The 27,936-nt window shown below is 45.3% G+C and overlaps 3 protein-coding genes and 1 long non-coding RNA gene across 11 annotated transcripts in view; 1 reads left to right on the forward strand and 3 right to left on the reverse strand.

Moving 5' to 3' along the window:
- Positions 1–238: 238 nt before the first annotated feature.
- On the reverse strand, positions 239–20,148 carry TMEM40 (transmembrane protein 40). 7 transcript variants are annotated; one of them, XM_086845281.1, is made up of 16 exons: positions 17,800–17,958; positions 13,980–14,179; positions 13,571–13,625; positions 13,039–13,124; positions 10,080–10,136; positions 9,357–9,496; positions 8,646–8,799; positions 7,222–7,329; positions 6,654–6,707; positions 5,754–5,789; positions 4,642–4,674; positions 3,206–3,268; positions 2,851–2,922; positions 2,696–2,770; positions 1,965–2,027; positions 239–1,527 (listed from the first exon to the last, which is right to left on the reverse strand). In XM_086845281.1, exons 5-16 carry the CDS (start codon positions 10,126–10,128, stop codon positions 1,508–1,510), a joined length of 867 nt encoding a protein of 288 aa, XP_086701407.1. In that variant the 5' UTR covers positions 10,129–10,136; positions 13,039–13,124; positions 13,571–13,625; positions 13,980–14,179; positions 17,800–17,958; the 3' UTR covers positions 239–1,507. The 7 variants fall into 7 exon arrangements, with proteins under 7 accessions (XP_086701407.1, XP_086701408.1, XP_086701409.1 ...); XM_086845282.1 differs by having other exon boundaries at positions 13,980–14,182; XM_086845283.1 differs by lacking the exon at positions 13,980–14,179.
- Positions 18,673–21,120, reverse strand: BRK1 (BRICK1 subunit of SCAR/WAVE actin nucleating complex). Its single transcript, XM_086845290.1, has 3 exons — positions 20,953–21,120; positions 20,776–20,858; positions 18,673–20,698 (listed from the first exon to the last, which is right to left on the reverse strand). The coding sequence occupies exons 1-3, from the start codon at positions 21,068–21,070 to the stop codon at positions 20,672–20,674; spliced, it is 228 nt and encodes a 75-aa protein (XP_086701416.1). The 5' UTR covers positions 21,071–21,120; the 3' UTR covers positions 18,673–20,671.
- FANCD2 (FA complementation group D2) overlaps positions 21,095–27,936 on the reverse strand; it is a 35,841-nt gene continuing 28,999 nt past the window's right edge. For both annotated transcript variants that reach the window (XM_086845269.1, XM_086845270.1), the window contains exons 36-44: positions 27,568–27,690; positions 26,748–26,841; positions 26,125–26,196; positions 25,230–25,268; positions 24,715–24,789; positions 24,452–24,526; positions 21,899–22,045; positions 21,303–21,386; positions 21,095–21,215 (exon numbers count right to left, since the gene is read on the reverse strand). In XM_086845269.1, coding sequence (XP_086701395.1) covers positions 21,129–21,215; positions 21,303–21,386; positions 21,899–22,045; positions 24,452–24,526; positions 24,715–24,789; positions 25,230–25,268; positions 26,125–26,196; positions 26,748–26,841; positions 27,568–27,690 — 796 coding nt within the window. In that variant the 3' untranslated portion in view covers positions 21,095–21,128. The remainder of the gene's footprint in view (positions 21,216–21,302; positions 21,387–21,898; positions 22,046–24,451; positions 24,527–24,714; positions 24,790–25,229; positions 25,269–26,124; positions 26,197–26,747; positions 26,842–27,567; positions 27,691–27,936) is intronic.
- Positions 21,126–27,888, forward strand: LOC147651018 (uncharacterized). Its single transcript, XR_015274795.1, has 2 exons — positions 21,126–26,368; positions 26,724–27,888. It is a non-coding gene; the product is annotated as an uncharacterized LOC147651018 (long non-coding RNA).

Here is a 27,936-nt window from a genome sequence, read left to right on the forward strand (position 1 = left end):
ATGTTTTGCTTATTTTACCCTTAAGCAGTTTCTGTTAAAATTAAAAATTTATGTTTACTGCAGAGTACCAAATTTAAAACATTAAGTATTGAAACATGTTTCTCATCCTGACTGTTCCACAAGTTGCCTTTCAGAAAGACATTGGACAGCAGAAGAGACTAAAAAAAGCCCTTTTCATCAGCACAGAGTGACTGTGTAGTTTTTAGTTCACCCAAAAGCCATTTGCCACTAGCACGGCTACAGTGGTCTGAGCAAGACTTTATTTGCAGACTAACAGAAAATATACAGTAGTTTGGGATGGTAGAATATCTCTACAAAGACATGTAAATGAGCATATAAATACAATGAAATAACTTGTATTCATCCTTCTTGCACAATTTAGCCCTTGAGGCACTGGGTGGCAGCTGTGCTGTGTTGGTGCAGGCCTGAGTGCAACTGTTGGTGTTTCTGGCAGTGCAGCTGGAACTGCAGGCAAGAGTGACTGACTCAGTGTTTCAAATCCCATACAACAAAAAGTAACCTTTCTAATTTTCTGAGCAAGGCTTGAAATTGTTCCTGTTAAACTCTGAGCTGTTTGGGTTTACAGCTTTCAGATTTACATTTCCTTAGAAGTGCATATTTACGTCTTTTTCTGTTCAACTGGTTGCCTTCATCATTCTGTGGGTATGAAGACCTTACATTTTTGCTAAAAATTTAAAGATACCCCCCTTTTGTTACAGTCTTCCTATAACTGCAGTAGCCCTACATTCTTGAAATCTGTAACACATCCTATAAAATGAAACAAATGTCAAAGTTCCGTGTTTATTTTACTCGAAGAAAGAAAAAGGTTGGGGGATGAGTCAAATCAAGCACTTTGTTTTTCCTGAGAAAAGATGAAATCTGCTGTTGTTAATAATCTCATTACTGCAGCACTCTGTCAGTGCCTGTGACATCTCCCCAGCTCTCCTCGGGTGAAACCACTGCCCGCCCACTGCTCCGGGTTCTGCCACAATCAATTCATCAGCCCCAGTGCCGGCACTGCCAGCACTCAGCTGGGAGAGCAGCGCCAGCTCTGCCTGCTCTGGGCAGCACAGGGGGAGGAGGAGGCCAGAATTCCTCCAGGAACAGCCAGAGCCTAAGCCAGAACCAGCACAGGATATTGGTCTGTTGATTATGGTACAGCACAGGCAGATTGGCGTGGTTTGTTACGAATGAGAGCTGCACCACCAACCACATGGCAGCCTGGGAGAGAGAAGGTCAGTGTTTATATTTAGATGGAACTGGACACAAAGCTACATCTCCATTGTCTTCCAAGATCTGACAAGCCCCAAACCACTTCAGAATCCACAGTGGGGCCCTGTACCCCAGTTTCACGTTTATTTTGGAGGGAAAGGAGTGATGTTTTTCAGAGGTTTCACATTTCAGTATTTCACACTGGCCATTTGGTTTGGTTCACCTCATAAAGCAGTTCCTTTAGTACTGGAAATTTGGACAGCCAGGTTTGGGGAACTCTCCTGAAATACTCCTCCTAGGCAGCTTTCCTCATGCCTGTGGGATGAAGAAAAAGACAGCTGTCAGGACTGCTGTGTTCAGACTGTGCTGTGTCCATGCAGCTTTTCAGTATTCTTTGTGTCCATAAACACAGATAAACATGAACCAGTCTGTCTGAAGAACCAACAAGTGAAGCCTCCCTCTATCCCCTGAGTTTTTCTTTAAGCTATAGAATTCTTACGCAGACACTGCCAGGAAATAGTACCCCATACAGGAGGGAGTATTAAAAATGTGAGAATATTCTGCCACAGAGAAAGAGTCAACACTAATTAATTTTCAAACCCAAGCAGCTGCAATGAACTGTAGTAAAATATTCCTTTTTTTTTTTTTAAGGCAGTAAGATTTGAAATTGTCATTTAAATGAGTTTGTCTTAATTCTTGACAAAACCAAGGTCCAGAAAGACAGATGCTGTCACTAAAAAGAGCACTATTACCTCTTGGCTTGAATCTGTCAATGAAAGGAACAAAGCTGTCAAGGACACTCCGAATTCGGTACACTGGGTGTGAAAACAAACATATAAGATAAGCAACACAAAAAAATAGAAAAATGGCAAAACCCAAACACTGACACTTGTTTCAACAAGCACATCTGTAGTATCATTAATAACAAAGATCAGGCTGAGTCATGAGAGAACCATCCACAATCTCCCACCATGTTAACATGAGATTACAAAGGAGACAAGTTCTTGGTTGGAGAACCATAACTTGGTGCTGGTGGCAGCTCTCCTATACCAGGCCTAGGGATTGCCAAAATGCCTGGGTTTTAATATTTCCAGTAGCTGCCGCCATCCAAGTTTTGCCCCGAGCTCATCCTCAGTCCCAGGGGAAGGTATGGCAGCTGGGATGCACAGCATCTTATCCAGTGGATCTGGGAAGACAGGCCTTGCTGCTAAAATTACACATTGTCATGGCAACACAGCATTCGGCCATTGCTGCAGAAAGAGGTGACTCAGGGTCTTGTGATCACTGAGAAGGAAAAATGAGTCAATTCCTCCCTTCAGTAGCATTAAGGCTGCTTGGCTCAGCCCCCCTGTAATTGGGAGATGTTGGGGGGAGTTACGTGGTGAGTTATGGAATCTCGACCCTGGAGGGTTTATGGGCCTGCAGCAACTGTGTGACCCTGTCCTTAGTGCAGGGCCACAGCTGCTGCTGTAGGCACACTTACCCAGGCCAAAGTATATCCCAGTGGTTTCCAGGGAAGCAAAGGTGATTAAACCAATCCCAAGAGAAATAGTCCAATCTAAGGCAACAAAATAACTGTTAGCATTGTTCATTTTTCTACAGTGCAACAGTTTATCCTTCTATTGAATCTTGCCTTACCTTTGTAGTAGTAGTAGCAAACTAGCAAAGCTCCAATTGCAAAGCAAAGAATGACAAAATGAAAGAATTCATCTGAAATTGAGAGGGAAGATTGGGTTACAACTGCAGCCATGCCCCTTCCAAATTCACCTTTAGGTACAGTGTATCACTCATGGAACGAAATCAATTTCCCTGAGATTTCTCAGGCACTAGGCTCAACATTGTGGGAAGCCTCAATGATTTTCATCATGAAGCCTTGATGCACCTCAACAAAGCACTCATGCTGGAAAAATAAAGGGTTTTTTGAACCAGAAATCTTATTCTTGGACTAAGGTTCAACAGGCTTGACATCAGTTTGATTTGATAAATCAATTACCATCCTTCCGTATGCCCATCCACCGTACTGTCCACTGAGGGGGGTGAGTGCTCTCCTCATATGCTACAAAAAAGAGAAGTCTTTTATTACCATGGAATTGTGAAATTAAGGAGTTTAAAGTTTATTTGCCTTTTTGTATCTGAAATACATTGTCAGAGCAGAATATATGTAAAACTTTTGTTGGTCTGTGAGCCTTTCAGAAAGATCAAATTAGCAATTTCAAAAGCACTCCAAAGAGCATGGTTTTAAAAATGAATTTTAAAAAGTATAACCAGATGGCTGCATTAACAATACTGAATTGTTTTAAAGCACTCTGGGTGTTTTCTGCCTCTTCTGGGACAAGCCATAGTCTCAGAAGGAGAGTGGGGGAGTGAAGCCATAGTACAAGGGAGCTTCAGTTTGATTCCTGGCTGCTTTGCACAAGCACAGCTACAGTAAAAAATAGTAAAAGGATCCCCTCCATTACTGAGGGTGTGAGAACCATCCTTCTACTTACACCTGATGTCAACTACTTCTGCACCATCCTAAATAATATATAATATGCTACTGAAATGAGTCTCCTGCAGCTACACTGGCATAGAGAAAAAAACAGCATAAGAACAAATGAGGTATTTTAGAGGTTTAAACACAGAGCAGTTTGCTCTTTGTCATGAGCAGAGTTGCCAAATTCTCTTTTTTCTCCAACTGTATTGCCACAAAGAGCTGAGTATTTTAGCATCTCTCCAATAACAGGTTCAAAGCAGCAGTTTTTCATCTCCTCTCTTTGTTGGTGATTTGAGCAGCCCCAGAGGCACCTGCTGCACCCAAACCTTTGGGAGTTGATTCAGCACAAGTTTCAGATGCTGATTTCCCCTACACTGGGTAACCCCTGCCTGGCAGCAAATTTTCTCTAAAGATGTAACAGGTGAGTACTGGAAGGGCCCTTTACATGAGCTGTAGACTTGCTGTGGTGCTTTTGAGCCACAGAGCAACTAAGCCTCACCAAGAAATTCTGTTCCGTGTCACCTGATACAGGCATCACATTTTTGCCTCTTTGAGCAGTCTGGATTGATCACATTCTGGTTTGGGGACAAACACAGTTATTTTCTTATTAATAACATAGTACTGCATCATTCTGTCTCACAGATACAGCTCTGTGCAGTTGCATGAATGAGCTATAGATAAAGAATTTAGCAGAACATCAATTCACACTTGGCAAGCGTCTGTCTTGACTCCCTAAATGCAACAGTCCCACTGTAACTTTGCATCATGGAATGACTTGCACAATATTTCTTCTGTTAAAGCATTCCATGTCTCATTACCTGTTTTCAAACTTCTACTTTTTGATCAGACAATCTCTAGGCATCAAGGAGCTGGTACTGCCCCCACCACTAAGCAAAACTCAGTCCTGAAAGAGCATCCACAAAATAAACTTCTGTTTGCATGTTTGTACTCACCATCTGCATCTGAATCTTCTCTTCTGGAAATCTCTGAGAAACAATATAGTTTTGTTATTTCTGATGGAAAAAAATACAAATATAGAGCTTCCCACCATACTCAGCACCAAGAAGCACAGTAAGTAATCACCTATCTGCAACAAAACTGGGGTGGGTGGTAGAGAGGCCAAACACCAAGTGGAAAAGTACCATGACCCTTTCTGCACCTGGCAGTGTGAGGAGAATATGGATGAATATGCAATGAATATGAGAATATGGATGAATATGCAATGGATGCCTCTGCCCTGGTGTTCTGTGTGGCTCTCTGGGACAGGTAACTCATAAACCTTCCCAAGGGATTATGCTGCAATTTATAACTTCTCCACTGCACAGAAGTAGAGCAGATGTGCTCTCCAAAGGCTGCTCCACTGGGCTGTTTGCCTCTCCTAACTTATCCTGTGGCCTTGGCCTGGGCACAAGAGGGATGAGCTCTGTAATGCAATTAAGCCCTTGGCAATTTCCTGCAATGGGCTTTTTACAAACATTCTGGGGCTGTACAGCAGTGTCTGGTGGGAGGCAGTTTGCCTTCAGACTGCCTGTCTGTGCAAACCTCTTGGCTGGCACTGCTCCTCTGTTGCCTGACATCTGGCCTTCACCTGGCACCTCCTGCTGGGAATGCTGTGAGCTAAGGCAGGAATGCACTCAGACCCAAGCATCACTGCTTGCAGAAACCAGGTTCCAGGTCCCTCCCAGCCTTGCACCCCTGTTCAGCAGAAGATAGAGGGCTTCAGGGAATACTAAAAACTTCCTCTAGTTTTTTTGGCTAAGACTGAACAGTTGCCCAACAGAACTGCTGGGTTTTCCCCTAAAGAATGACTACTATGAGGTGATCTTGTGAGAACCTGGCAGGCCTACAAAAATACAGAACACCTTGTACAGAACAAACCACCTGCTGTGAGCCAGTCACTACCAAAGCCTTGCAACAGAATGTCTGCACCATGCTCAGATCCAACACCAAGCTGAGTAGAAACTAAGAGATTTACAGCCTGAGAGTTATTTCTTAATGTCTCAGCAGGTCAGAAAGCAGACACTACAGTTCCAGTCATTCCAGCAGGTGACCTGGGAGCACTTACCTGAATCTCTGTAAGGAACCATCTCTGCTGGTATTCCTAAAACATGACACAGAGATGAGGCAGGTTAATACCTGCAGTGAGTGTGTCTGGTGCCAGTGCCAGCCCATCAGCTCCCTGAAATCAGTGTGGGTGTGTAACAGAGACAAGGAAGAGGCCAACCCTAACTCCTTAAACAGGACAGCTCTGCTGGGGGCTATGCAGTCAAAAAGTGGGAAATTACTGAATCTTTAACCCACCACGCCCCCATATTCCATCTCTCCAAGTATCTGGAGTGAAGTAGAATCAGACTTCTGTGACACTGATTAGATTTCCTAATGTCAATTTAATTGAGCTGCTAATTTGGGCTGAGCTCAGTTTAAGACACTAATTAAAATAGTAATACTTTACATTTTTACATCCATAGTCCTATAGGTATTTCTGTGTATTGACATAGCACATTTTCTTCATCTGCATTGTACTTATTTTCCATTTTTCCTTTGGCAGGAAGGGAAAAGCCTCAGGAACAAGACAGTCCTTGCTGATGATCTCCAGTCAGTGCTGTGGGCTGGCTACAGCCCCTGTAAGTAGTGGCTGTGACAGATGTTTTCAGAACCCTCTTGCTGCATTTCAGTGGCAGCTGTGCAGACCCAGGCAGCAGGACTCCTCCCACAACAGCAGATTTTGCTGCTTTCCTGGTTCAACTCCAAGCACAGAGCATGGCTGAGTGTCAGTATTAGTTGAGCTTAATCTTGTAGGAAATGTCCTTCCTACAGCCAAATTCTGACTTGTCTTTCTTTTACATCTACACAAGTCAGTATACCTTTGTTCAACAGCCAAACCAAAGAATGCAAAAAGTAATCTTTTTTTTGTTTATATTGGTTGCCCCTAGTAAAAGCCAATATTGCTGTGGGTTTGTCCTACCTTCAAGTAATTTGCCTTCAGTCTTCTGTCTTCCTAAATCTTCCTCATCACTGTCTGGATAAGAGAAAGTGTTTGTTCATCAGAGTAAAGCAAAATGCGCTAGCAGCATCAGAAACTACAGCACTGTAGTTGTTTGCTCTAAAGAAAACCATATGAAGGTAAAAAAAATAAGGCTTTGAAATGCATAAAATGCATTTGAAATGAAATCTCTATTGTCTGCTTTTGCCTCACAGCTCCCTTCAAAGTTGGCTGAATAGGTGAAACAGCAAAACCTGAAGCTGGATTAACTTGTATAAAGGGCTGTAGAGAGAAGTTAGGATCTTTTATTTGGGGAAGGAATTTTGCAGCAGATTTTTATGTTTCTGAAACCAACTTCCACAAGAGTAGGTGGCAGCCACTATTTTGCTGATCATGAATCAGGTACTGATGATTTTCTATGTTCTCTCTTTTGCACAGTTTCTTACTTTATTCAGAGCTCTACAGAACTGCCACATCTCCTATGTCAATCCTGACAAACGTGCAGTCAGACTAAGTTATGTATCAGGGAAAAAAAATAAATCCACTTTACCTTGTGTATCTTCATCCGTGGACTTATGGGATGACTTTTCAGACTTTTTGTCCTCTTCTGAATATACAAAATTCCTTTCCAATCTCTTCAGGAGTTTCAATTTTTCATCTATTTTTTTATAAAGAGAGAAAAAAAAATTATCAGTGACTACATTTTCTATTTTACAATTACAGATTTCACAATGCTTTATTAAAAGTTGCCTGACAAGAAATCAGACCCTTTGTCTAATTTCAGCTGTGCTTTTTGCACACTAAGGGTAGTACACAGCATCAAATGAAAGCATCATACACACTACAGTTTAGATCTTCTTAAATGCTTCTGGTAGACACCTAAAGTTTCATATTCTGGCGTTTAATTATTCATGATGTTACTCCCGTGCAAATTCCCACTCCCTGAAGTGGCAGCAGCTGCAGCTGAGCGATGCTTCAGCCGGAGAGGAGCGGCTCGCCCTGCCCTGGGCTACCTCTGCCGGGCTCCAGCTCCCTCTCGTGGCACAGGAGCACAGCCCCCACAGCCCAGCCACACCAGCGGGGGTCCCGACTGCTCCTGCCTCGTGTGGCTGACTCTGAACAGCTTCACAGCCAGCTCTGTGCTCAGGGCTGGGGCTCTGAGCATCTCAACAGCGGGAGGTGCAGGATTTGGGCACAGGCAGGTAGATGGGATTCCTTCTGCTCACAGCCCCAAGGGTCTTGTTACCAACATTCCTGCTCTGAGAGATGACCAAAGCTGGGCTGTGCTCCAGGCTGGGAAGATGGTCTCTCCCCTTCAGGAACATGTTTAATCAAGGCAGAAGGAACAGGATATCCTTGAGGATCTCCAGTTAAATTTAAGGACATCTTAAATGACTGCTCCTCTGTCATCTATTAAAGACAATTAATGACTATGGACCCTGTGAAGCTGCCCTTAGTTTCTTACTGCACAACCAGACAAATAAGTCTCTTTTATCTTGTTGCCAGGTTCAGCACCCTGTGTGCCATCCCCTGTCCATTCCTTTTAGTTTTACATGTACTGTTAGGGAATTTGTAAAAATATTTTCACTGTCAGCTCTGACTTCTTAGCACTGCGAGTGCTCAGAAGGGTCCTGGCTGGCTGGAAAATAGTCTGCAAAAAAGTTGCAACTTGAGAAATAATTCTTTCTCAAGTCAGAGAAACTTCTTTGGCAGCATCATCCCAGGACATGCTCTCTCCTTAAACACAGGTGTTTTTTTCCCCAGAAAAAGCCAAGTCTAACTGCAATAAAACACTAACTTTGGCTCCTATTACCACCACACCTAACTGCCTTTCCTGAGCAGTACTTCCAAACAGTTCAGTTGTTCACTAATAATCACTTCCAAGCATATAACAGTGTTCAAGTTGCTGTCAAGTCCCACTGGCCCTGCAGTAATTTTAACAAAACAGTTGACAGGAAGGCAGGTAGGACTCACCCTTTCCCTTGGAGCTGGGCAGCTGCCTGTACCCAGACGGGTTGGAAGTCTTCAGCAAAAGGTAAAGAAGAGCCATTGCCCTGACTCCTTTCTTCTCTATGGTTTCCAGGCAGGCAGCACAGCCTCCAGGGAGGACATCACAGCTGTTAAGGAGCTGAAAAAAAGGTAAGTAAATAGCAAATGATATTTCCAATAAAACACAGCCTGCAGAAGCACACCCTGATGGGCAAATGAGTGTGTCCCACCCTGTGGGTAATGCAACCCCCTGCTCCTTCTATACAAGGGGGGAACTGGGGACAAAGATGGGAAGAGAACATAAGCTCCATTCACCAACTCAGAGCAGAGCCATCAACTGGGAAAAACAGCATGGTGGGCAACAGTTAACTATTCAGAGAGCTGGAGAAACACAGCTATAGGGTCTGAAAATGGCCATGCAATTGCTGTAGTATCTTACAGCAAAATGTCACTAACAATGGTCCTGCCTAGAACATAGCGAGCTGAACTGATTCTGAGGAATTTATATAGAGACAGTTATTTTTGCACATAGAGAGCAGTGAAGTAAAAAGCAGTGGCCTGAACCTCATTTATCTAAGTGCCCTGTTACACCTTTTAATATATTTCAGCATATCAGATAGTGGGACTGTATGTTCTCTCTCCTCAGAGTATAGTAGAAAAAACAGAATAAGGATAAGCGTTTCTTTGGTAACTTACATTGTTCTTTTCTTCAGTATCCAGGATAGCTGGGTCAGTAGCAGCCAAGCATTTTACAAGTGATTCCCAGAAGGACTGGTTCATTTTTTCATGATTCTCCAAGTACTTGGCATCAGCAGCAAAAACTCTCTGAAAAATGTCTGTAAGGAAAACAAACCTGTCACTGTGCAGGAGCAGAGGGGGTTTGCATGGCAGTGTTCCTGTGGTGCTCAGTGCAGCTGTGGAGACAGACACCAGGCTCTAACACACTGCCCAATACCAGCACACAGGAAAGAGAGTTGTGGTGTATTGTATAAAGCATCTCAGTCTGCCACAAAAGAGTAGACAAATGTCAATAGTCCATACAAATGACTGATGTCTCAGTTAGAGAAGCATGGCAAGTGTTCCCAAAGTATTCCTAGCTATTTAACAGGAACTTATTCTGACCATGCTGTTTTACAGACAGGCAAAAAGACCCCAAGGATTGGACACCAAGGTACTGGGATTGCTCATGAAGCATTAAATGCACAGTAAAGTCTCCTTTGTGTATCTAAATTCCCACAAAGCCTAACAGGAGCCTGTGGAAGAGTTGGGAATTGACTTCTGGTCTCTCTTTTACAAGCAAGGAGATGGATAGGGTGTGTTTTCAGTGGAAACAGAGTTCATTGACTCATGCCTACCCTGGCAAACACTGCTGTGCAGTATGCATGAGCCAAAGCTCTGATCTTTGTGTGCTTCCCTCACCTTGCTGTTCTTCAGTAAGATCTGGGATTGGGACATCCAAATTCTCCATTGCTGTGCCTGTATGAAAGTGGGGAAAAATCACATTTAGAATCAGGTCACTGACCTTCCTGGTTTTCTGTCTTTGATTGTCTGCAAACACAGCATCTGTCTCTGGGCCTTTCAGTTTTGAAATCATTTCTCTGTTTCACATCATGATTCATTTAACTCTCCTGGGACCCAATTCTTGACTCCTCTGAGTGAGCCCTACTAGCCTTTGGTTATTAGGAAAGAACAAAAGTCTGATCATCATGAGTAAAACAAAAAGAAGTCAGACTTGATCATTCACATTGCTGTTTTGTAAAGCTATCAAGGTGTCTAATTAAATATTTACCACAGATGTGAGTAACCTAATAGGCCAGGTTCCATTCACGAAACAGAACCATTATCCTGTACCTTTGATATCCTAATACTTAAAATGTATCAGCCAGAAAAAATAGCAGAAATGGTTCCTAGGAAAGTCCCACAAGACTTTGAATTCTTGTCTCACAGAAGACTTTGATGCTTCAACATCTGCTCCTCCCAAGTTGTCATTAAAAGGAAATTTCCATTAACTTTAGCTTTATGAATTACAAATTTTTAAGTGTTGATCACAGATTCATTACTGGTATTTGCCACAGAAACAAATGTTCTGACATGCTGAAAATTCAACATTTCCTTTTGTTTCGACAAACTTGCCACAGAAGTTTTGGGCTGAGGCTGGAATATTTGGATGGTGCACATTTTCTGGTGGCTGTGGTTCTGAACTGTTGCCTCTGCCTAGGGTGGTCCAGGCATTCTGCACCGATGCATGTCCCCTCATGCAATATTGCAACTAACCCACAGCTGCACTGAGAGATGCAAAAGGAGATTTTTAGGGAGCCTGAAGCACAGTTTCCACTATGCAGGATGCAATAGGAAAACAGTTTATATATCCACACTTTTTCTTACAATATAACTTTTGGATCCATTCAACAAAACACTTCCCATCAAGCAGCTTGAAAACTAAGTATATCCTTCAAATTTTCCAGAGGAAAACCTGTTTCTTTTCCTACTGGCACTTTCAGTTCTCTAAAGACCATCATATCAGTCCAAAAAATATCCTAATAAAAACCCAAAACAGGTCAGTTAATATTTTCAGAAGGATACTATAACACATAAGCAAACACTCAAACAGAACATTTTAGGGTGTCAGTTCTCAGAGGAAATTAGACACAAACAGACTTCAAAAGACTTCTGGAAAAATTACATAACCACTTTCAAATGCTCAGCTCAGAAAACCTGGCTTACCTGCCTCCAAAGTATATTGTGGGAAAACAATATTTTAACATTTTGAAATTATTTCCAGTGATGAACCTATGCAAAAGATCTACAGATCTTCCCCTTTCACTTACATCCAGCCTTTGCTGCTGTAGCTGTGGCAGCAGCCCTGTGAGAGCTGTGAGCACCAAATAGGGAATGCAGGAAATGCATCTGTCCCCTCTGTGGGTAAGCACCAGCTGATGTGGAAATGTAAGAACCCAACACACCACACCCTGGACAGACTCGTTCTTGGCCACTCAATCAAGAATGTCATTTCATAGGCACTTAAATATCTCCAGCTATGGTTTTCTGTCTTTTTCAGTCTCTTTCTTGCCTTCCTGTTTGCTAAATTTAGACCTTGCAACAGCTGCTTGTTTAAGCTAAATCCATTAGGCCTCCTTCTGGACTGCATGGTCAAAATACCAGAGCTAAAGGAACAAAAATACATTAAATATAAACATTTTTTTCCAGCTGATTAATTAAATGTCAAAAAATAATTTATAAGTATCCTGATATTTTACTGTTGAGTGAAACTCAGGAGGTTTGTCTTTGTGGTTCCTAATACCTAGTGAAGGCCACTTTCAGTGGCATTTTAAGGCATGTTGCTGTTCCCCTGACAGGAACCTGTCACAGCAGCTGCCCTATCCCAGCTTTGCATCATCTCAAAGTGAGCAGGTGGGCACTACCTGACCTGTCCTACCAGGCACACAGGAAGAGCAGATTCAACACTGAAGGCAGGGCAGACACTGTCAACATCATCTCTATCTGCTATCAGACTGATTTACTTCAAAACTGCTCATTTGCTGGCCCAAACGAGCAGACTGCTCAGCTGTTCCAGAACAGAAACACAGCTGCCTAATGCACTTTTGCATCCCCCTGTGGTAAGACCTGGATGCTACAAGAGGATCCAGGAGCAACCGGCATCTGCTCCCATCTCCCTTTCTGTGCCTCCAGCACAGCTCAGCCCAGTACAGTCACCAAGATTTACATTAACCAAGGATGTTGGGTACTTAGTTTCTATTAGACTATGTACAATTAATTCCCCTGTGGCTCTTCTGGAAAGAAAATCAGATCTAAACAAAGGATAAGTATAGGTGCTTAATTATTGTATGTTTTAAAAGTGACTTAGTTGATTATACCTCATAATGAGAGAAAGATGATGACATACAAGCATTTCAGTCTGGCCATGAGCTCACTGGGGAATGACATGAACAACAGACTTCACCTTGCTTTTCTCACAGTAAATCAAAATTTAATTGCAGTGAGGTCTTTTTAACATGTTAGAATAAAATTTGTGTGCAGAGTCAGATTTAGAAAGTGAAGTTCGCAACTTCCATACACGGGGTTTTGCTTAACTGATGAAATATATCTGAGGGAAATTGCTCAACAGGAAAACAAAAAAAAATGCAAATAAAATAAAATAAGGTTGTTTTAACTTCAAGACAAAAATCAGACAATCCCAAACCTTTTCCCTTCAAAATTACTTTTACCTTTCATTTTAAGTTATATGCTGAAACCTAAACTTGCTGAATTTTATTTTAAAGTCCCTCAACACCCTTCTCCCAAACCAAACCAAACCAAACCAAACCAAACCAAACCAAACCAAACCAAACCAAACCAAACCAAACTTCTTAAAGCACACCTGCAAGTCTTAGGTTGGTCCCAGCAGTTGGTTCCACAGGAAGATGTCCTGGAGTGCCGTAGCCTCAGTGAAAGCTGAGTTTCTTCCTGTAAGACAATAAAAACTGATCCACACCAGCTCGTTTGAAACGGTTCCTGCTCCAGTCTCCTTGTGCTGTGGTAACAATCCTGCTACCCTTCTGCGTGCCTTCCTGCTGTCAAATGTAGCTGAAATGTGACACAGAAATAGCAAACTCAGACTTTCCACTCCCCTTGAACACAGGTGTGGAGGGAGAACCAGCAAGTGCATGCCCCCACAGCAGGGGCAGCTCCCCAGGCTGGCTCTGACCAGCCCCATGGTGGTGAGCAAGGAGCAGGCACAGCCCATCTACTCCCTGCCAGAGCTCCAGCACTTCCTTCCTGCCCTGGCTTTCACAGCAAGCCCAGACACAGTGGCTGCACTGCTGCCAGCCCCACACCTGTAAGCCCTGGAGGGTTTGCTGCCTGTTTTCCAGCTCTGCCTTAAAGCATTTACGTACAACACTTGAAATTACCTGGTTTGTGTTTCTCCTTTCGCACCATGTGCCTCTCTGTGGTTGTTGCAAAGCTCTGAGGGAAGAATATTAACTCATGGGAAACCAGAAATGTTCATGCTTGTAGTCTGAGTAAAATTAGGGGAAACTAATCTTTCTCTTTGCATGAAGTGTCGGGCTTGCCGTGAAGATTTTAGAGAAAAAAACTATTTAAAAGATGGGGAAGTTGAGTCAAAAAGACACAAGTCAAAAAGAGAAGTTATAGGGAAGTCCTGTAATCCCCACAGCACCAGAACTCTTTTTCTGTAGAGTGTCTTGATGCCTCAAACAGCAGCCAACAGCCCAGCAGCGTACCAGGAGCCAGCACACAGCCCCCAAACACCCCCAGGCTCGACCCCAAGAAGCTCCTGAACCCCTCCCCAGCACTCACCTTCAGGCTGTGTGGTGGCTCAGGATGCTGGGTCAGGATCCCAGTGCCAGCATTCCCAGTGGGTGGGAAGGCGTCGGGGCTGGGGCCTCACGTGGCCTCCCCTGACTCATGGGATGAGCAGCGGCAGCTCCTCTGGCTACGAGGTCACACTCCAGCTCTGTGCTCCCATGTCCCTGAGCCAAGGTGGCCAAGGGCTGATCCTGCTGGCACGGAGGGAGGAGCTGTGCAGCTCCCAGCCTGCCTCAGGCACTAATGTTCCTCAGTAGCCCTGAGCAGCCAGGACCCCTCAGTCCTGCCCGTGGCTGCTCCAGCACAGCCCCTGCTCAGCTTGGAGACCCAGGCCCGCTTGTTTGGCCTCTCTGGGACATGACGGGGGGTACTGGGGACATGGAACCCACTCTGTGGGGAGAGGCCCTGGGCTCTGGTAAAGCTAAGCAGGGACACCATGACAGCGGTTTGGAAGCCCAGGCATGCCACACTCCTGCTCAGGGCATCCCAGGGAGGCACAGGTGGAACACCTGTGCAGCTGGGCCAGGGACAGCGAAGGGAAATGTGCCCTCCACCCCACTTGTCCCCAGCAGCCACAGAGGGCACTGACAACACTAAGCCTCTGGCTCTGCTCATCATGTATGTGCTGTAAGGTCACGGGTGCTCCCCTGGAGCCTTTCTCAGCCACCTCTGACACACATCTCTTCAGCACAAGTTATCTGGAGCCACCCCAGGGCTGTTTGCTTTTCAGGGCAGCTGCTCCCTCACTGGCAGGTGATGCTTTCTGAGCCAGCCAGCCTTTACCACAAAGAAACAAGAGAAGGAAAGGATGGGGCAAATTCCTCCAGTGCACCACAGCAGAAGTTGGCAGATGTTTGCTCACCTGAAAATGTCTGTGAAGAGAGACAGCCAGTGTCAAAGGAGGCTCCTTGGGACACTCCAATAGCACAGTGGCTATTGATTACACAAGGTGTGGTCATGTTGTCATTTGTCAAATTCACCTAATGGTTTAACCCTGCTGCAATTGGTACCCCGGGAAGGATTCCCTCCTCTGCTCCCTTCACTTCATCTCCCAATGCTTCTTGAGAGACTGGGACATGGGTAAATTAAGTTATATTTCCTATAGTAGGTGTGCGTTTTTTTTTCTTTTCCAGTCTGTTTGGCTGTTTGGTGTGGTTTTTTGGTATTTTTGTTATTCTTTTAGAGGAGGAAAGGATTGGGGTTTGTGTTTGTTTAAGCAAGGTATTCCACTACTTTTCTACAAGTGCCTATTCAAGTGCCTTGTCTCACCTCCCCTGACATTTTTAATTTCATGTAACATTGCACACTTAAAGCAGATAATACCCTGCATCTACTGCTGGGAAGATTACCTAATGAATAGAATATCATGTATTACATGTGTTTACTTGGCCTTTATTTGGGAGCTGTCCTCTGAGAGATTTAGGAAAATGGTGATTTATTCCTTGTATGCTGGGAAAATTGCTTCCAGGAGGGGTTTAGAGAGGTGAGACAGGCAGAGCAGCTCTAATGCTTGACGCTAATTGGGTGCAGTGTGTGTATGGATTTGTCACACAAGCAGGTTGCATGAGAAATGTAGAAATACTCCTGAGTGTAGGAGGGGCCCAGTAATGGTACATAAAGTAGTTATTGCTCATTAACTCATCACATTTCTGAGAGATTTAAACAGTCCCATGACTCCTCTTGCCCTACCCTGACTTTCATCCAATGGGTTGGTTAAATTACTCCCTCCTGTGCATTTACTTAGCTGCTACTTATTTTCCTTTAAATAGTCTGCTTCAACCATTGTTGTGAGCATGCAGGGGGATTATGCCTCACTGCCAGCTGCATTTTGCAAGCTACAGGTAGTTTACAATTACCTTTCTGCTTCTGAATGATGAGACTTTTAAGAGAGAAGAAAAAAGCAACAAGCAGTGAATACAACTCACTTCCTAACCTTCCAGACCATCACTGAACCAGTAACACCCTGTTATGCTGAAATCACATGAAAGATGTTTGCTTTTGGCTGGGACAAAGCCTGAGGTTTAGCCATGAAGGCTTTTGTGGAATCATATTAGAGTATATCATGTTGTACCTTACTAAGATCTTGTGGAAATTTTTTCTTTCTGTACCCTTTTGTGGAATTACTTGCCATAATAAATAATTCACTGTATTAGTATTTTTAATTAACACAGTAAAATTTTTGCTAAAGGCCGTTAAATTTAAGAAGTAGGCCTGTTTGAGCAGGCTAAATAAAAGGCCAGGATGTATCACTCACTTCCTGGAGGATTACTGACCTCCTCAGGTGCTGCTATCAACAGCTCATGAGGCAGAAGAGTGAGTGATTCCAGTACGGACAAGCACAAGATCCTCCCCTTAATGGTTACAGGTAATGGTGGAAACGTTCCCTCATCATGGGAGCTCCCCTTTATTATGGTCAGCACATTACAGGCTCACAAATGGGCTCTGAGGGATGAGAGTGAGAGGGTTGTCTGGGGCACTGGCTGCTGTTCCTTCCAGCTGAGCTACAAGGGCAGATTTCCAGTTACAATCTGGCTGCTGAAGCCCTGGCCCATCTGTAGGACAGACAGTGTGGCCCCAACACAAAACACAAATCCAAAAAGGGCAGGCTGCTGGCTGACAGAGAAGTAGGGAACAGAGAACTGTGCCCAGCCCCTGGCCTGGCTGAGTCAAGTGCTGCAGCAAGCATAGGGATACACCTGGAGTCTGGGGATACTCTCCCCACCCACTGCCCTAACTGGAGAACTGCTTCCATGAGCAACCTGCAAAAAAATCTGCTCCCTTATCTGCTCCTCTCCTGTTCCTTGCTGTCCCAGTTCACTGGGCTCCCTTCTATCCCCTGTCTTCTGGTCCAGCAACAGGGCTGGAAGTGTTTCATGGAAGCAGAGCCAAAGGTAGGGGAGCACAGATGCTCCATGGGAAGAACCAGGAGCCCAAGGGACAATTCACAGTTTCAGCTGATCCTCCCTCTTGATAAAGCCCTTTTCCTCAGCACTTTTAAGCACACAGGCAATGCCAAGGATTTCAATATTTAATCCTGATGTTTTGTGGAATGGGTTTGGTCCTGGAATCCATTTTGTAACCCTGTCAGCAAGGCAGGCTGACACCTGTCCCTACTGCTCTGTCAGCAATGTACCTGCCAGGAGATGGCAAGGCCAGGAAGCAGAACAGCCTACAAAGGTAGGGAGGTGTGTGCTGGTTACCTGTTGGCACAGGGGCAACACAGGGAAGGTCACAGAGCTGCGCTGGGGCTGGGCCAGCAGCTCTGTGCAGCACTGACCAAATTGGCTGGGATATCCCCCAGCCAAGGTGAACCTCAGACCTCCCACAGGCCTGACTCTGAAGCAGGCCTCAGAGTTTTATCTATCCACTATTTCTCCAGAATATTATTCTCGAACTTTTGCTTCAGGACATATCCAACAATAATCCTCTCCTCCTCCAAAAAGAGGATTCTGTCAACTACTAGCTTCACACCTGTGTGATGTAAAATGAAAACACATAAACTGTGTCAGACTGCACAGGGAGAGAGTGGTGGGGAAGGTGAGTGGAAAGGTGAGCTCATGGTACAGCCACCCTAAAGCTTTCATGTACTCCAAGGCCAAGTTCCCAGGTCCTAGGACCCACAGAGCTCAGAGCAGTACTGCTGGCAGATTTTGGAAATTGGACACAAAGTCTCAGTGAATCTGGAGACCTCCCATACTCCTGTGACCTTCCCTGTCTCACTGATCTGTGGAGCAGCAGCAATCCCAGGCTGGCAGGGCCAATCTTCTCTTTGTGAGACAACTACCCCAGTGACATCCACTGCCGTCAGTACCTTGGCACCAGGATGCAAGCAGACACCATCTTCTGGGATCTTTAAAATTCAGCCTTGCAAACCTCTTAGGATGCAGCCCTCCCTCAATAACTCAGCTGTCTCCTAAAACATTCTTCTCTTGAGACCACCTCAGCTCACTGAATTATCAGGTTCAATCACCTGCAACATAAAGGGGATGAAAGTACATTTTACTCAGTAAAACTGTTTCCTAAAATCAAGGGTGTGCTTGCAGTAGGCACTGAGAGAGCCCAAAGGGTATTTACTAAAAATTAGAACTCTTTGAGAAGTCTGGTCCAATCTATTCAGCTTAAAAGATGTACTCTGGATCAGAGACTGTAACTTTTTTGGGCTACACAAAGCTTGAATCAAGCTCTGGATCCCTCTTCTGCTGACACCACACAACAGGTGATGCCAATACACCTTGTCTTCCACACAGATCAAAACACTACAGCTCATTCCCAAACCTTGGAGCCTCTAATGAGGACTGCTGGACTGCTCCAATCACTCCATGAGGCCTGGCTGCCTGTCCAGCAGGCAATGAACACTACAAGCCCAGTGTCTTGTCATCTCAGAGTGCAAACCTTTCTCAAGCTACAGATTGGTTCAGGCCCTCTAGGTCAATTCTGGCACCTTCATAAGGGGCTTCAAACCAGCTTCTCTGCAGTTCAGGCTCTGGGAAAAGGTCTCAGATCACCACCAACAGATCTCTGCTGACCCTAAGTAGAGCACCCAGCCCGCTCAGGAGATGAGGACAGCATGGTGTGAGGAGGACACAGAGGACACTGCCATCTCCTGCTACATTAAATGTGTGGTGGGAAGAAACGCACCACTAACACGCCACATAAATCAGTCATCTAAATTAGAATACACAAATCCACTCCAGAAAAGTTTAATACAGGTTCCTGGGGCATCATATTCTGAAAAAAACAAAAACAAAAACCCAAAATACAGTACAAAGAAAAAAGGCAAACAGAATTCCCCAGTATTTAAAATAATGAAATGTATCAAAGCTCCATCTATTATAAGGCTGCACCCCACAGCAGCTGCTGGAGGAAGCAGTATCAGCCTGAGAACCAGGAGGCTTCACCTCCCTGAGATAGCCTGGAATAGCAGCACCCAACCAGAAAACCTGCCTCCTCTTAGGGAACTAGTAAGACTCCTTGAAAGGAAAAGGACAGAACTCTACTGCAGCGAGCTGCCCAGCATCCCTGCTGGGAGATGAACCAGACAGGCTGATTCAACAGTGCTGATGCTCTGTGAGAGCACATATCCTGGGAAGAGTGGTATATTCCAGCAAATCCCTCCAACTGTGTGGCAAAACCTATTCATTTGAGAAATCCTGGTATCAGAGGAAAAAGAGCTGTTACCACAGCCAGTCATGAGACCAGGAACGGATCTGAGACATGCCATGCTACTAGCTGGGAACAGAAACAAGCAATGGATCTCAAGTTAAGAGGTTAGCCCAGTACAGACCCAGTCCCAGGGATGTCTGTGGTACCCTGTCTCCCATTCAGTCTTTGGATTGAAGAATCTCAGTAATTTAGGCAAGAACATCTGGTGGTCTCTGCCTCAACCCTGTCCCATTCAATGCATGGCCAACTTCAATATCTAATTAGTTCAGGGCCTTCTCCAGATAAATACTGAGTTATCTCTAACCATGGAGATCTCAGGACTTCAGCACATCCACAGTAAGCAATGCATGGGCCATGGCAGTACCTCTGATATACCAGGACCTCAGAGCAGCCACATTGGAGCCAAGAGAGAGCTGCTTTCCTTCCATCTATCAATCTTCATATGACAACAATCTAATTTGCTATGGTCCCTACACCTAAGGGCAGTGACTCATGGCTGTTCCACTCCACTGCAGGGCTGCTACAAAGCACTCATTTCCACAGGTACTATGTTCCAAAAGCAGCCAAGCCTTCCTGATGTGCAGCCCAACCTGACAGTAAACATGAGAGCTGAGGAAAAAGCTGGAGGAGCACTTATTCAAACAATAGAAAACAGATTCCTACAGAGAGCAAAACTGTGAGCTTGAAGGAGGACCTATGTCAACAAGGAACCAGCTGATGTCAGACAGCCTCAAAAATTTAACAAACACTAAGTAACCCAGGTGCTTCGTACACTTCAGGCATGACAGTGCCGTTATGAAAAAGCTAAGATTACAGTTGGAGAATATACCAAGACATTTAAAGCCTGCTGGGAAGCAATAAAACTGTTGCTGACACCAATTCCATGGACTCCCCAACAAACCCTAAATATGAGCAGTGAATCTGCAGATCTAGATGCCCACTGAAAAATGGAGATAAATAAAGGAGTGGCGGGAAGGGCTGAGAGACTTCCTTCTCCTTGCCACTTGCCTCACAGAGAGGAGAAACATCTCTTCCTGGGTGCTGGCAAAGGGCCCTCTCCTGCGGCATGTGCACCACACCAGGTGAGCCTGCTGTCCCCACACTGCTCTGACATGTGGGCATGTGAAGGCTGAGACACCCTCCAGACCATAGGGATCACCAGATTTTCTGCTGTGATCCCAGTAGGAGCACAATGCACCCCAAAGGCTTGTCAGGTGCCTCTAGGAGCTGACAACAGCCTGGCCCGCGGTCCCTGTGGCACAGCCCCCACGCGTGGGGAGGAATGTGTGCCCAAACCCCGCGGGTCAGGCAGATGGAAGGGCAGGCTCTGGACATCCAGGATGGTGGCAGGGAGCCGGGCATCCCGCGGCCCGGCCCCAGGCAGGCACGCAGAGAGCAGGCAGGGCAGGAGCACAGCGGTTTATTGGCAACACGAGCAGAGGCGGCGGCGGTGGCGGCGGGCCCCGAGCGGGGTGCGGGGCGGCGGTGCTCCGGCGGCGGAGGCCGGGGCCGCCCCGGGCCTATGTCAGCGTCTCCCCCTTGGTGACCTACGGGAAAAGGAAAAGCCTCAACCAGGGTCGGCCCCGGGTCCGGCCCGCACCCGGCTCACCGCCCCGCTGCTCACCCGGGCCTCGATGTACTCGATCCTCCGCTCCAGCGCCGTCAGCTTCTCGTTCAGGGTGGCCAGCCGGGACCGGCAAGACATGTCTGCGGGGAGGCGGCAGTGAGACACCGCGGGCCGCCGCGCCGCACCGCACCGCCCCGGCCCGGCCCGCCCGCAGCCCCCGCCCCGCGCTCTCACCGAAGGAGTTGAGAAAGTCCGCGATCTTCTTGATGGAGCTGGTGATCACCTCGATGTACTCGCGGTTGGCCCAGTCCTGGTGGATCTCCCGCTGCACCGGGTCCTCCTGCACCGACATGGCCGCCGCCGCCGCCGCGCCTGCGCGGGAGCCGCGCCCCGCCTGCCCGCCCGCCGCCTCAGGGCCGCGCTGCCGAGGGCCCGGCCCCGCCGCGCTCCTCGCCGCCCTCCGCGTCGCTGCCGTCCGTGTCGCTGCCGCTCGGCCCCTGCGGGACGGGCCGCTGTCAGCGCCGGGGCTGCACCCCCGCCCTCCCCCGACTTGGAGAGGCGCAGCCCGGCGGGCCCTGAAGTACCTCCTCAGCCGGGCCTTCCGCCGAGTCCTCCGAGTCCTCATCCGAGCCCCTCTCCTCAGAGGCCTGAGTCAAAATTTCTTCTCCCTAAATTGAACACAAGATCTCTACTGAGTGCACGCGAAGCAGCTAAAGCGTGCCAGGATGGGATAGAAGAGAGGGACATTTTGTTGCCTTCTTAAATAAAAAGTTTTACAGTTAAAAAAAAACAGGTTTGTTTAACTGTCCTGCTTCTACAGCGAAAGACGAAGAGCCAGGACTGGCTTCTTTTAAAGCCACACATGAAAGTGTGTGAAGATGTTCAAGTGGCCTTCATATCTTTCCTCTTGCACATGTAGTTCTTGCCACAGAACAGCCAAAAAATCCCCATACTTACTCATTATTATCAAATCTGACCCCTCAGTGCAAGAGCCTACAGATGCAGACTCTTAATCTTGAAATAAAATGCTTCCTTCTCTTAAATTAGACATTACTGTACTACAGTCACACTGAATTTGGCTTTTTAGCTATACCTAAGGGGAGAGTTAGACTTGTCTGGACAAGATGAGCATTGTCCTCTCCCAGATTTTAATTGCCCCAGGCAGGGCAGCAGTTCTCACCTGAAGATCCCGATTTTTGAGGATGCCAACCCAGAAGGCCTCCTGGCAATGGTTGAATGCCAGCATTGCCTTCACTCTGTACACAAATTGTTCCAGGGACTTCTTCAGCAAAGGCACATGGTTGGTCAGTCCAATGTCTTGGTGAATCTGTGCAACAGTAAATTGTGATGAGGACTGATTCTTGCCTAAGTGTTCTGGCTGTTAAAAAGCCATTGGTTATCAGGTGGGATGGACATGACCCCGCAAAGCTTGCCCAGATGACATCACTTCTTGGCCAAATTATAGCTATTGTTAAAAAAATGAAGCTCAAATCAGTATTTTGTCTAAACTGATCTCTTACAACAATCCAAATATCCACATTCACCTGGATTAAAATAAAAGAAGCCTGTTTTTGTCATGAACTCTAGAGAGAAGCTAGTAATTCCTCTGCTGAATTCCCAAGCTTAGAAAAGAAAAAAACTAAAAAGGTGTTAAATACACCACTTCCATCAACCCCTTTTCTTGCTCAGAGCCTCATGCTTTTTACATGGAATGTGTGTGTGCTATAATCTCCAAAGCCAGTTCCTCTGGAGCAAAGAAGCACTGGCTTTTGGAGAACTAGGACAGGAGGAACAGATGGAGTTGCTGTAAGCAAAAACCACCAGAGGAAGGGCAACTATGCCAGGTATCCTAAGAGATTTAGCTCTGGGTGAGCATCTCCTGCTAGGCTTTAATCTGTAGTACAGATCAGTCATTGCTGAACCAGAAAGCCTGTCAACCTGCCAAAACCTGCACGATTATTTTGTACCTAAGTATTTTCCTCTTTCATGAGAATACTTTGTAATCTTCTGGGATTAAGATGCTCTCATTAGCTGTACTCTGAATTCATGTCACCTGCATTTTTTGGAAGAGTTCCAACATATCTGGGCAGAGGAAAACCGCTTTGCTTTAAGTTCTGCCAACAGGGAATAGGTAACTGATTACCAACAGCAAGCTGTTCTCTAGCCTGTGTAACAGGCAGGAGCTAGCAATCATCAGCACTAATCAGAACCAAATGAGCAGAACCCTTGCTAATGACACAATCAAAACTCACAGTGCTCCCTGGGCCCTGGAACCTGTCCCAGTTGTGTGCAGGCAGTTTGGAGACTCAACAAAGTACAGCACTGGCAAAAACCTGTCTCCAGAAACTGCCCACGTGCCCAGGGTTAGATATGTAAACAGAAAAGAGGCTTGGTGTGAAAGGGGAAATGAGAAGTACTTAGGAAATGGCAGGTGAAGCTGATTGCTATTGCCTGCTGTTAAATGCTCTTTAAAGACATGTATTGAGGGAGAGTGACAAATCTTAGGTCTCACTGCGCTGTGGGTTAGCGAGCATCCCTGAGGTTTTAAGAAAGTGAAATCAAGGTTGGTTTAACAAACATTGGTGTCAACTCATCTTCAAACAAATACGAAGCATCCACTGCATACATTTCCTTGCCTCAGATTCAGTTTCTGCCCTCTCATTCTTGCAAAATTATTTGGCACAGAGACCTGTACCAGAGAAGTGGTAGAACACAGGCGTTCATTAATTGCTACTGTGCTATCAGGGACCATGGGACACAGCACTTGAAAATGCTGGTCAAGTGCAAAGGCAAACATAAGAGGGAAAGCTGCAATGCAGTTATCCTGCTTACAAGGTGAATTATGACTTTAAAACAGGCATGAGGATTTCACTTTCAAACATGAAAAGGACTTTTTTAGCATTGTCAGGGTTTGTGCCAGCTTCCAATTCTCACCCTGTGCTGAGAGCTGCAATACCATGTTCTCATCTTCAGCTAAATATCTATACTCCTGATGCCAACTCTGGCCTAAATGGGTAGCAAATCTGGCTTGGGAGCCATACTGGTAGCTGGTTTTCTCCCTTCAGCTACTTTGGCAAAGCTCCCTTCTTGCACAAGTGAACCTTTTAGGAGTCAGAACTTCATGTTACTGCTTTGTTCCTTTCTGTCTTCTCCTCTGCGGTTCTCTCTTGCAACAAGCACTTGTCTCTCCACACTGTAAGCAAAGTTTGATTCCTCTGCCCCAAGTCTCCTACAGAGACTGACTGACTCTGTTACCACCATCCTCCTTCTCCCTTTGCCCTTACCAACACAACATAAAAGCCACCTCACAAGAGGACTTTGAGCAGGGCTTTTCCCCATCCACCTCCTGTTGCTGATTCTTATGACTCACAAGGCTGTTCATCTGTGGCAAAGCTTCTCCTATATTATCAATCTGGCATGTGTACCTTTTTCAAGGTCTCTAAGGTCTTAGTTTGTGTCCTCAGAAACAACCCCTTACAGCTGCCAACAACCAAGGACATCCAGAACCTCCGTGCTAAAAAATATTCCAACCTGACCTAACATCCAAGTCAGCCACTTCCAGAATAAATGCTTCAACTTTTGGGCCATTAAACAAGGCTATTTCATCTTCTCTCAGGGCTTTTGCTTGCACAGACACTGCTGGAAGCACTGCCAGTGCCCTGGAAAAGCAGTGGAAGGGAAATAATACCATCCTTGGGACAGGAGTTTGTGCAGCAGTTGGAACTCATCTTACCTTGGAATGGCCACACATGTGATGAAGTTGTCTGGTACTCAGCTGCAAGGTTTTCAGCAAACTCTGCACATCATCCTACAATAAATAAGCAGAACAGAAAATCACTCTCAAAGAGCTCTTCCATAGGGAAACAAGAATATTGAAACAGCCTTAGTCCTAGAAATCCTCTCAAAGGGTTATGGGATAAAGGTAAGATGTGTATATGCAGGAAGTATCAGTCATGATTCCCAACTGGTTGCAGCCAGTTCTGTCCCCAGGATTACCGTGTGCTTTTTAAAGCTGTGGTCCAGGAGAGGCATGGCGAGCTTCAGAAATGCTTCTACAAAGAGGCGGCCATACTATAAAAGAGAAAAATATATCAGAAAGCAAATTTTAACTCCTTCTCAAAGAACCATTGCAAAGTCATATGAGATCATGATACAATCTTCCCAGAGACTGTTCTTGCTTAGAAAAATATTATATTCATGTGAAGGCTGTACTGGAATATACAGGATCAGTAAAGGGTCCCACTTTAATCACTGCAAAGAGAGGCTAAAAGGACAAAGTCTCATCATTGTACACATCCCTGGTTTTATCCACCAGATTTTACCTGGGAATAAAACTGAACTAAACGCAAAATGTTAGAATCACTATACATATATATGTATAGCAAGGTGTAAGGAACACACTATCTGCTTCTTCCAGAGAGTCCAGTACCCACTCTACCGCACTAGAGGCAATGATTCAAGAAATCTGGTATTTAAACTACTCTCTTCAGTTATCTTGAACTTTTGCTTACCTTCAGGCAGATGCTGAGTACAGGCCTGCTATCAAATACCTACATGGACAAGAAGAAAAAAGAGTCAGATCAGTCCACAAGCTAAAGAAAAGCATGTTAAGCACAGCACCCAGTTAATAACAGCCCTTCATGGCATACCCCTGTGAATGTGTGAACCCTGCTGTAAGGCAACATCCCTTCGCAGGTTTCATCAGGAACACCACAGAAGTACATGAGCTGTAGTGGCTCTCAGGTGCAAGCCCTTGGCAGGATTGCTGTTCAGTGATCTAAGGTGCATCTTTTGCAGATGACACAAAATTATCTCAATGACTCTAAAGTTCTTAACAGTTTGGGACCCAAGAGACCCAAGCCCAGCTGATGGGCAAACAATCCCATAACAGACAAAGCAAAACTGAGATAGGCAAAATAATGTGAAGGTAACCCTGGTGCTCCTATGGACTAAACTGAACTACGGACAAAACTGAACTAAGTGCTCCAGCTCTACTCTTTATGCTCTCCAAAGGCATCTGGAACACAGGTAGAACTCCAGTGAATGCTGCTGTATAGAAAAACCTGGACTTGAAAAACCTGGGCTTGCCAATTATCACTTCAGATACATAAAAATAAACAGAAATTATCAACCTAAGCAAGGAGAAAAGTGAAGCTGTACTTGCCACCTTCTATCCCAAACAGCATCACACTCAGAGACACTGAATGAACCAGCTCCAAAACTGACAGAGGGGGATATTTCATCCAGTGGGACTGGGCACAGATTATAACTGGCTTTAATTATCACCTCCAGGGTGTTCCACTAGTCAGTCAGACTTGATGTTTTTTCCTGGTGCTCATGAGCCTGGGAACACTAGGCCTTACTGAGAATTTGGAGGTAAAGGCAGAAGGACAACCAGAACCTCACCTTGACCAAGTTAATGAGGATGTGGAAATTCCGCACAGCGATGTTCCAGCGCAGCAGCTTCTCCAGTTGTACCTATGGGATGCAAGGGGACAATAACCCAAGAGGGTGCATTTCTTCTCACCTTGCTGGATGTGCTTTCAGCACTTGTTGTACCCAAAGCACCACTGTTGTTGAAGACAGAGGAATGAAGCTTCACCACAAGCATATTTATCACAGCAGACACACTCCATGGAATTCCAGCCTGGTCAGTGGCTTTAAGTGTTAGGAGTTAACTCACTTCCTTGCTCTCACAGCAGCTCTTGGTTGCAAAATAACATTGTGCTCCCACATGGGTGTGCAGACCAGCTGCACAGTTTACTATTTTGCTGATTAATGTATATTTTCTGTCTGCATCTTCTGTTGGATTTAATAGATTTTTGACATGGGGCAAATCAGGAAAAAAAGTTGCTACTTATATGTTACCCTGCATATCAATGTTGATATATATTGATGAATGAAGGTGTCTGACTGCATTTCCTAGACAAAGTTCAGAACTAAATTCCTTTCCAATTTATACATCTTTATATTAAAGTCCAGTTTAACTTTTCTTCCCCTTACAGATTCCAGTGTATTCGTTTTCCTACCTCACTTGAGTCTGATGGTTTCCCAGCTGGGATGCTTTTCACTGAACTCTCCAGCTGAGCCATCATTACTCTGAAGAAAACTGGGAATGTCTGCCTATGGAGAAAATGCAAAAACTGAAGGTCAGCTCTGAGCATTTTGATAGGCTGTTTGTCACCAGAATGATGTGGAAAAATCAAAGGTTTCTCCCCTGGACATCCTTCTCAGCTTGGCCCTAGGACTCATGAACAGGTCAAGCCCAGCCCAATTGCCCAGACAGATGGAGAATCCTGGGAAGTCACTAGCACTTCCCCAGTGTGAATGACACTTAAGACACCACCACTTGCTTGTAGCTGTAGGGGTGCACAGTGAAAGGTTTGAAGCTTTCAGCTTTCAGCATAAGATGATTTTAGAAGTTTCAGAATGCAGGAACTTCATCCCTGCTTCCAAACTCCTATGACAGGGCAGAAGCACCCTGAGTGTCTTTTTGTGCACTGCATACCAGCCTATATTGCCTACAGCCACCAAAAGCCTCTGAAGGTGACTTTTGGAGTGCTTTATACCACCATACTAGCACAGAGACAACACACCTGATGACAGACAGCAGTTCATTCTCCAGTTAAAATGGCTCACAGCAATAAACTCAACATCATGTCAAGCACAGGACATTCCATTTTGGCATAAAGCTATCACATGCTACCTGTTGCATAGTGCCAAAACAAATGTCCAGAGTAGCCAGCACAGTACCAACATGAAATCACAACAGGCCACAAAATAAGAAAACTTAGCAGAAATTATCATTATGCATATCAGAGAATTCAAAGTTTCTCTTGCTGCAATTACCTGCTTAAGGTAGGATAAGTAGAAGAACATCCATCTTTGGCAGAGTTCATCAGTTCAGGAACACCAGTACTGGAGATTTCCTCTATGGCTTTCATGATGTTTTCTGTGTGCTCCAAGTAGACACTAAATCCAAAACCAACATAGCTGATCAGTAGATACTATGCAGAATGACACAACAAGGCCTTGAACCTGCCCTACCTGAAACATGTGGCCTAAAACTGTCAAGCTGTTCCCTGCCAAAGGTAATCCCATACAGGAAACCCAAAGCACTACTTAGAACTGTCACAGTGATCTCATTAAAAGCTACCATGATATGAAAGATACATGTATTCAATATTCCTTCATTCTAGTGTTTAGGAAGGACAGGCT

The sequence above is a fragment of the Cyanistes caeruleus genome, chromosome 11 (genome assembly GCF_971803275.1).
Source record: "Cyanistes caeruleus chromosome 11, bCyaCae1.hap1.1, whole genome shotgun sequence".
In the NCBI taxonomy this organism is placed as follows: Eukaryota; Metazoa; Chordata; class Aves; order Passeriformes; family Paridae; genus Cyanistes; species Cyanistes caeruleus.

Bases quoted from the DNA above. Each gene is read 5' to 3' on its own strand.
- BRK1 (XM_086845290.1), bottom strand. From the start codon at position 21,070: ATGTCGGTGCAGGAGGACCCGGTGCAGCGGGAGATCCACCAGGACTGG. The intron at 20,859-20,952 runs GTGAGAGCGCGG...GCCTCCCCGCAG, and splicing joins GGACTTTCTCAACTCCTTCG to ACATGTCTTGCCGGTCCCGG. The intron at 20,699-20,775 runs GTGAGCAGCGGG...CTTTTCCCGTAG, and splicing joins TCGAGTACATCGAGGCCCGG to GTCACCAAGGGGGAGACGCT.
- TMEM40 (XM_086845284.1), bottom strand. From the start codon at position 10,128: ATGGAGAATTTGGATGTCCCAATCCCAGATCTTACTGAAGAACAGCAA. The intron at 5,790-6,653 runs GTAGGACAAACC...GTCATGTTTTAG, and splicing joins TGAAGGCAAATTACTTGAAG to GAATACCAGCAGAGATGGTT. The intron at 2,771-2,850 runs GTAAGGCAAGAT...TTGTTGCCTTAG, and splicing joins TTGCTACTACTACTACAAAG to ATTGGACTATTTCTCTTGGG.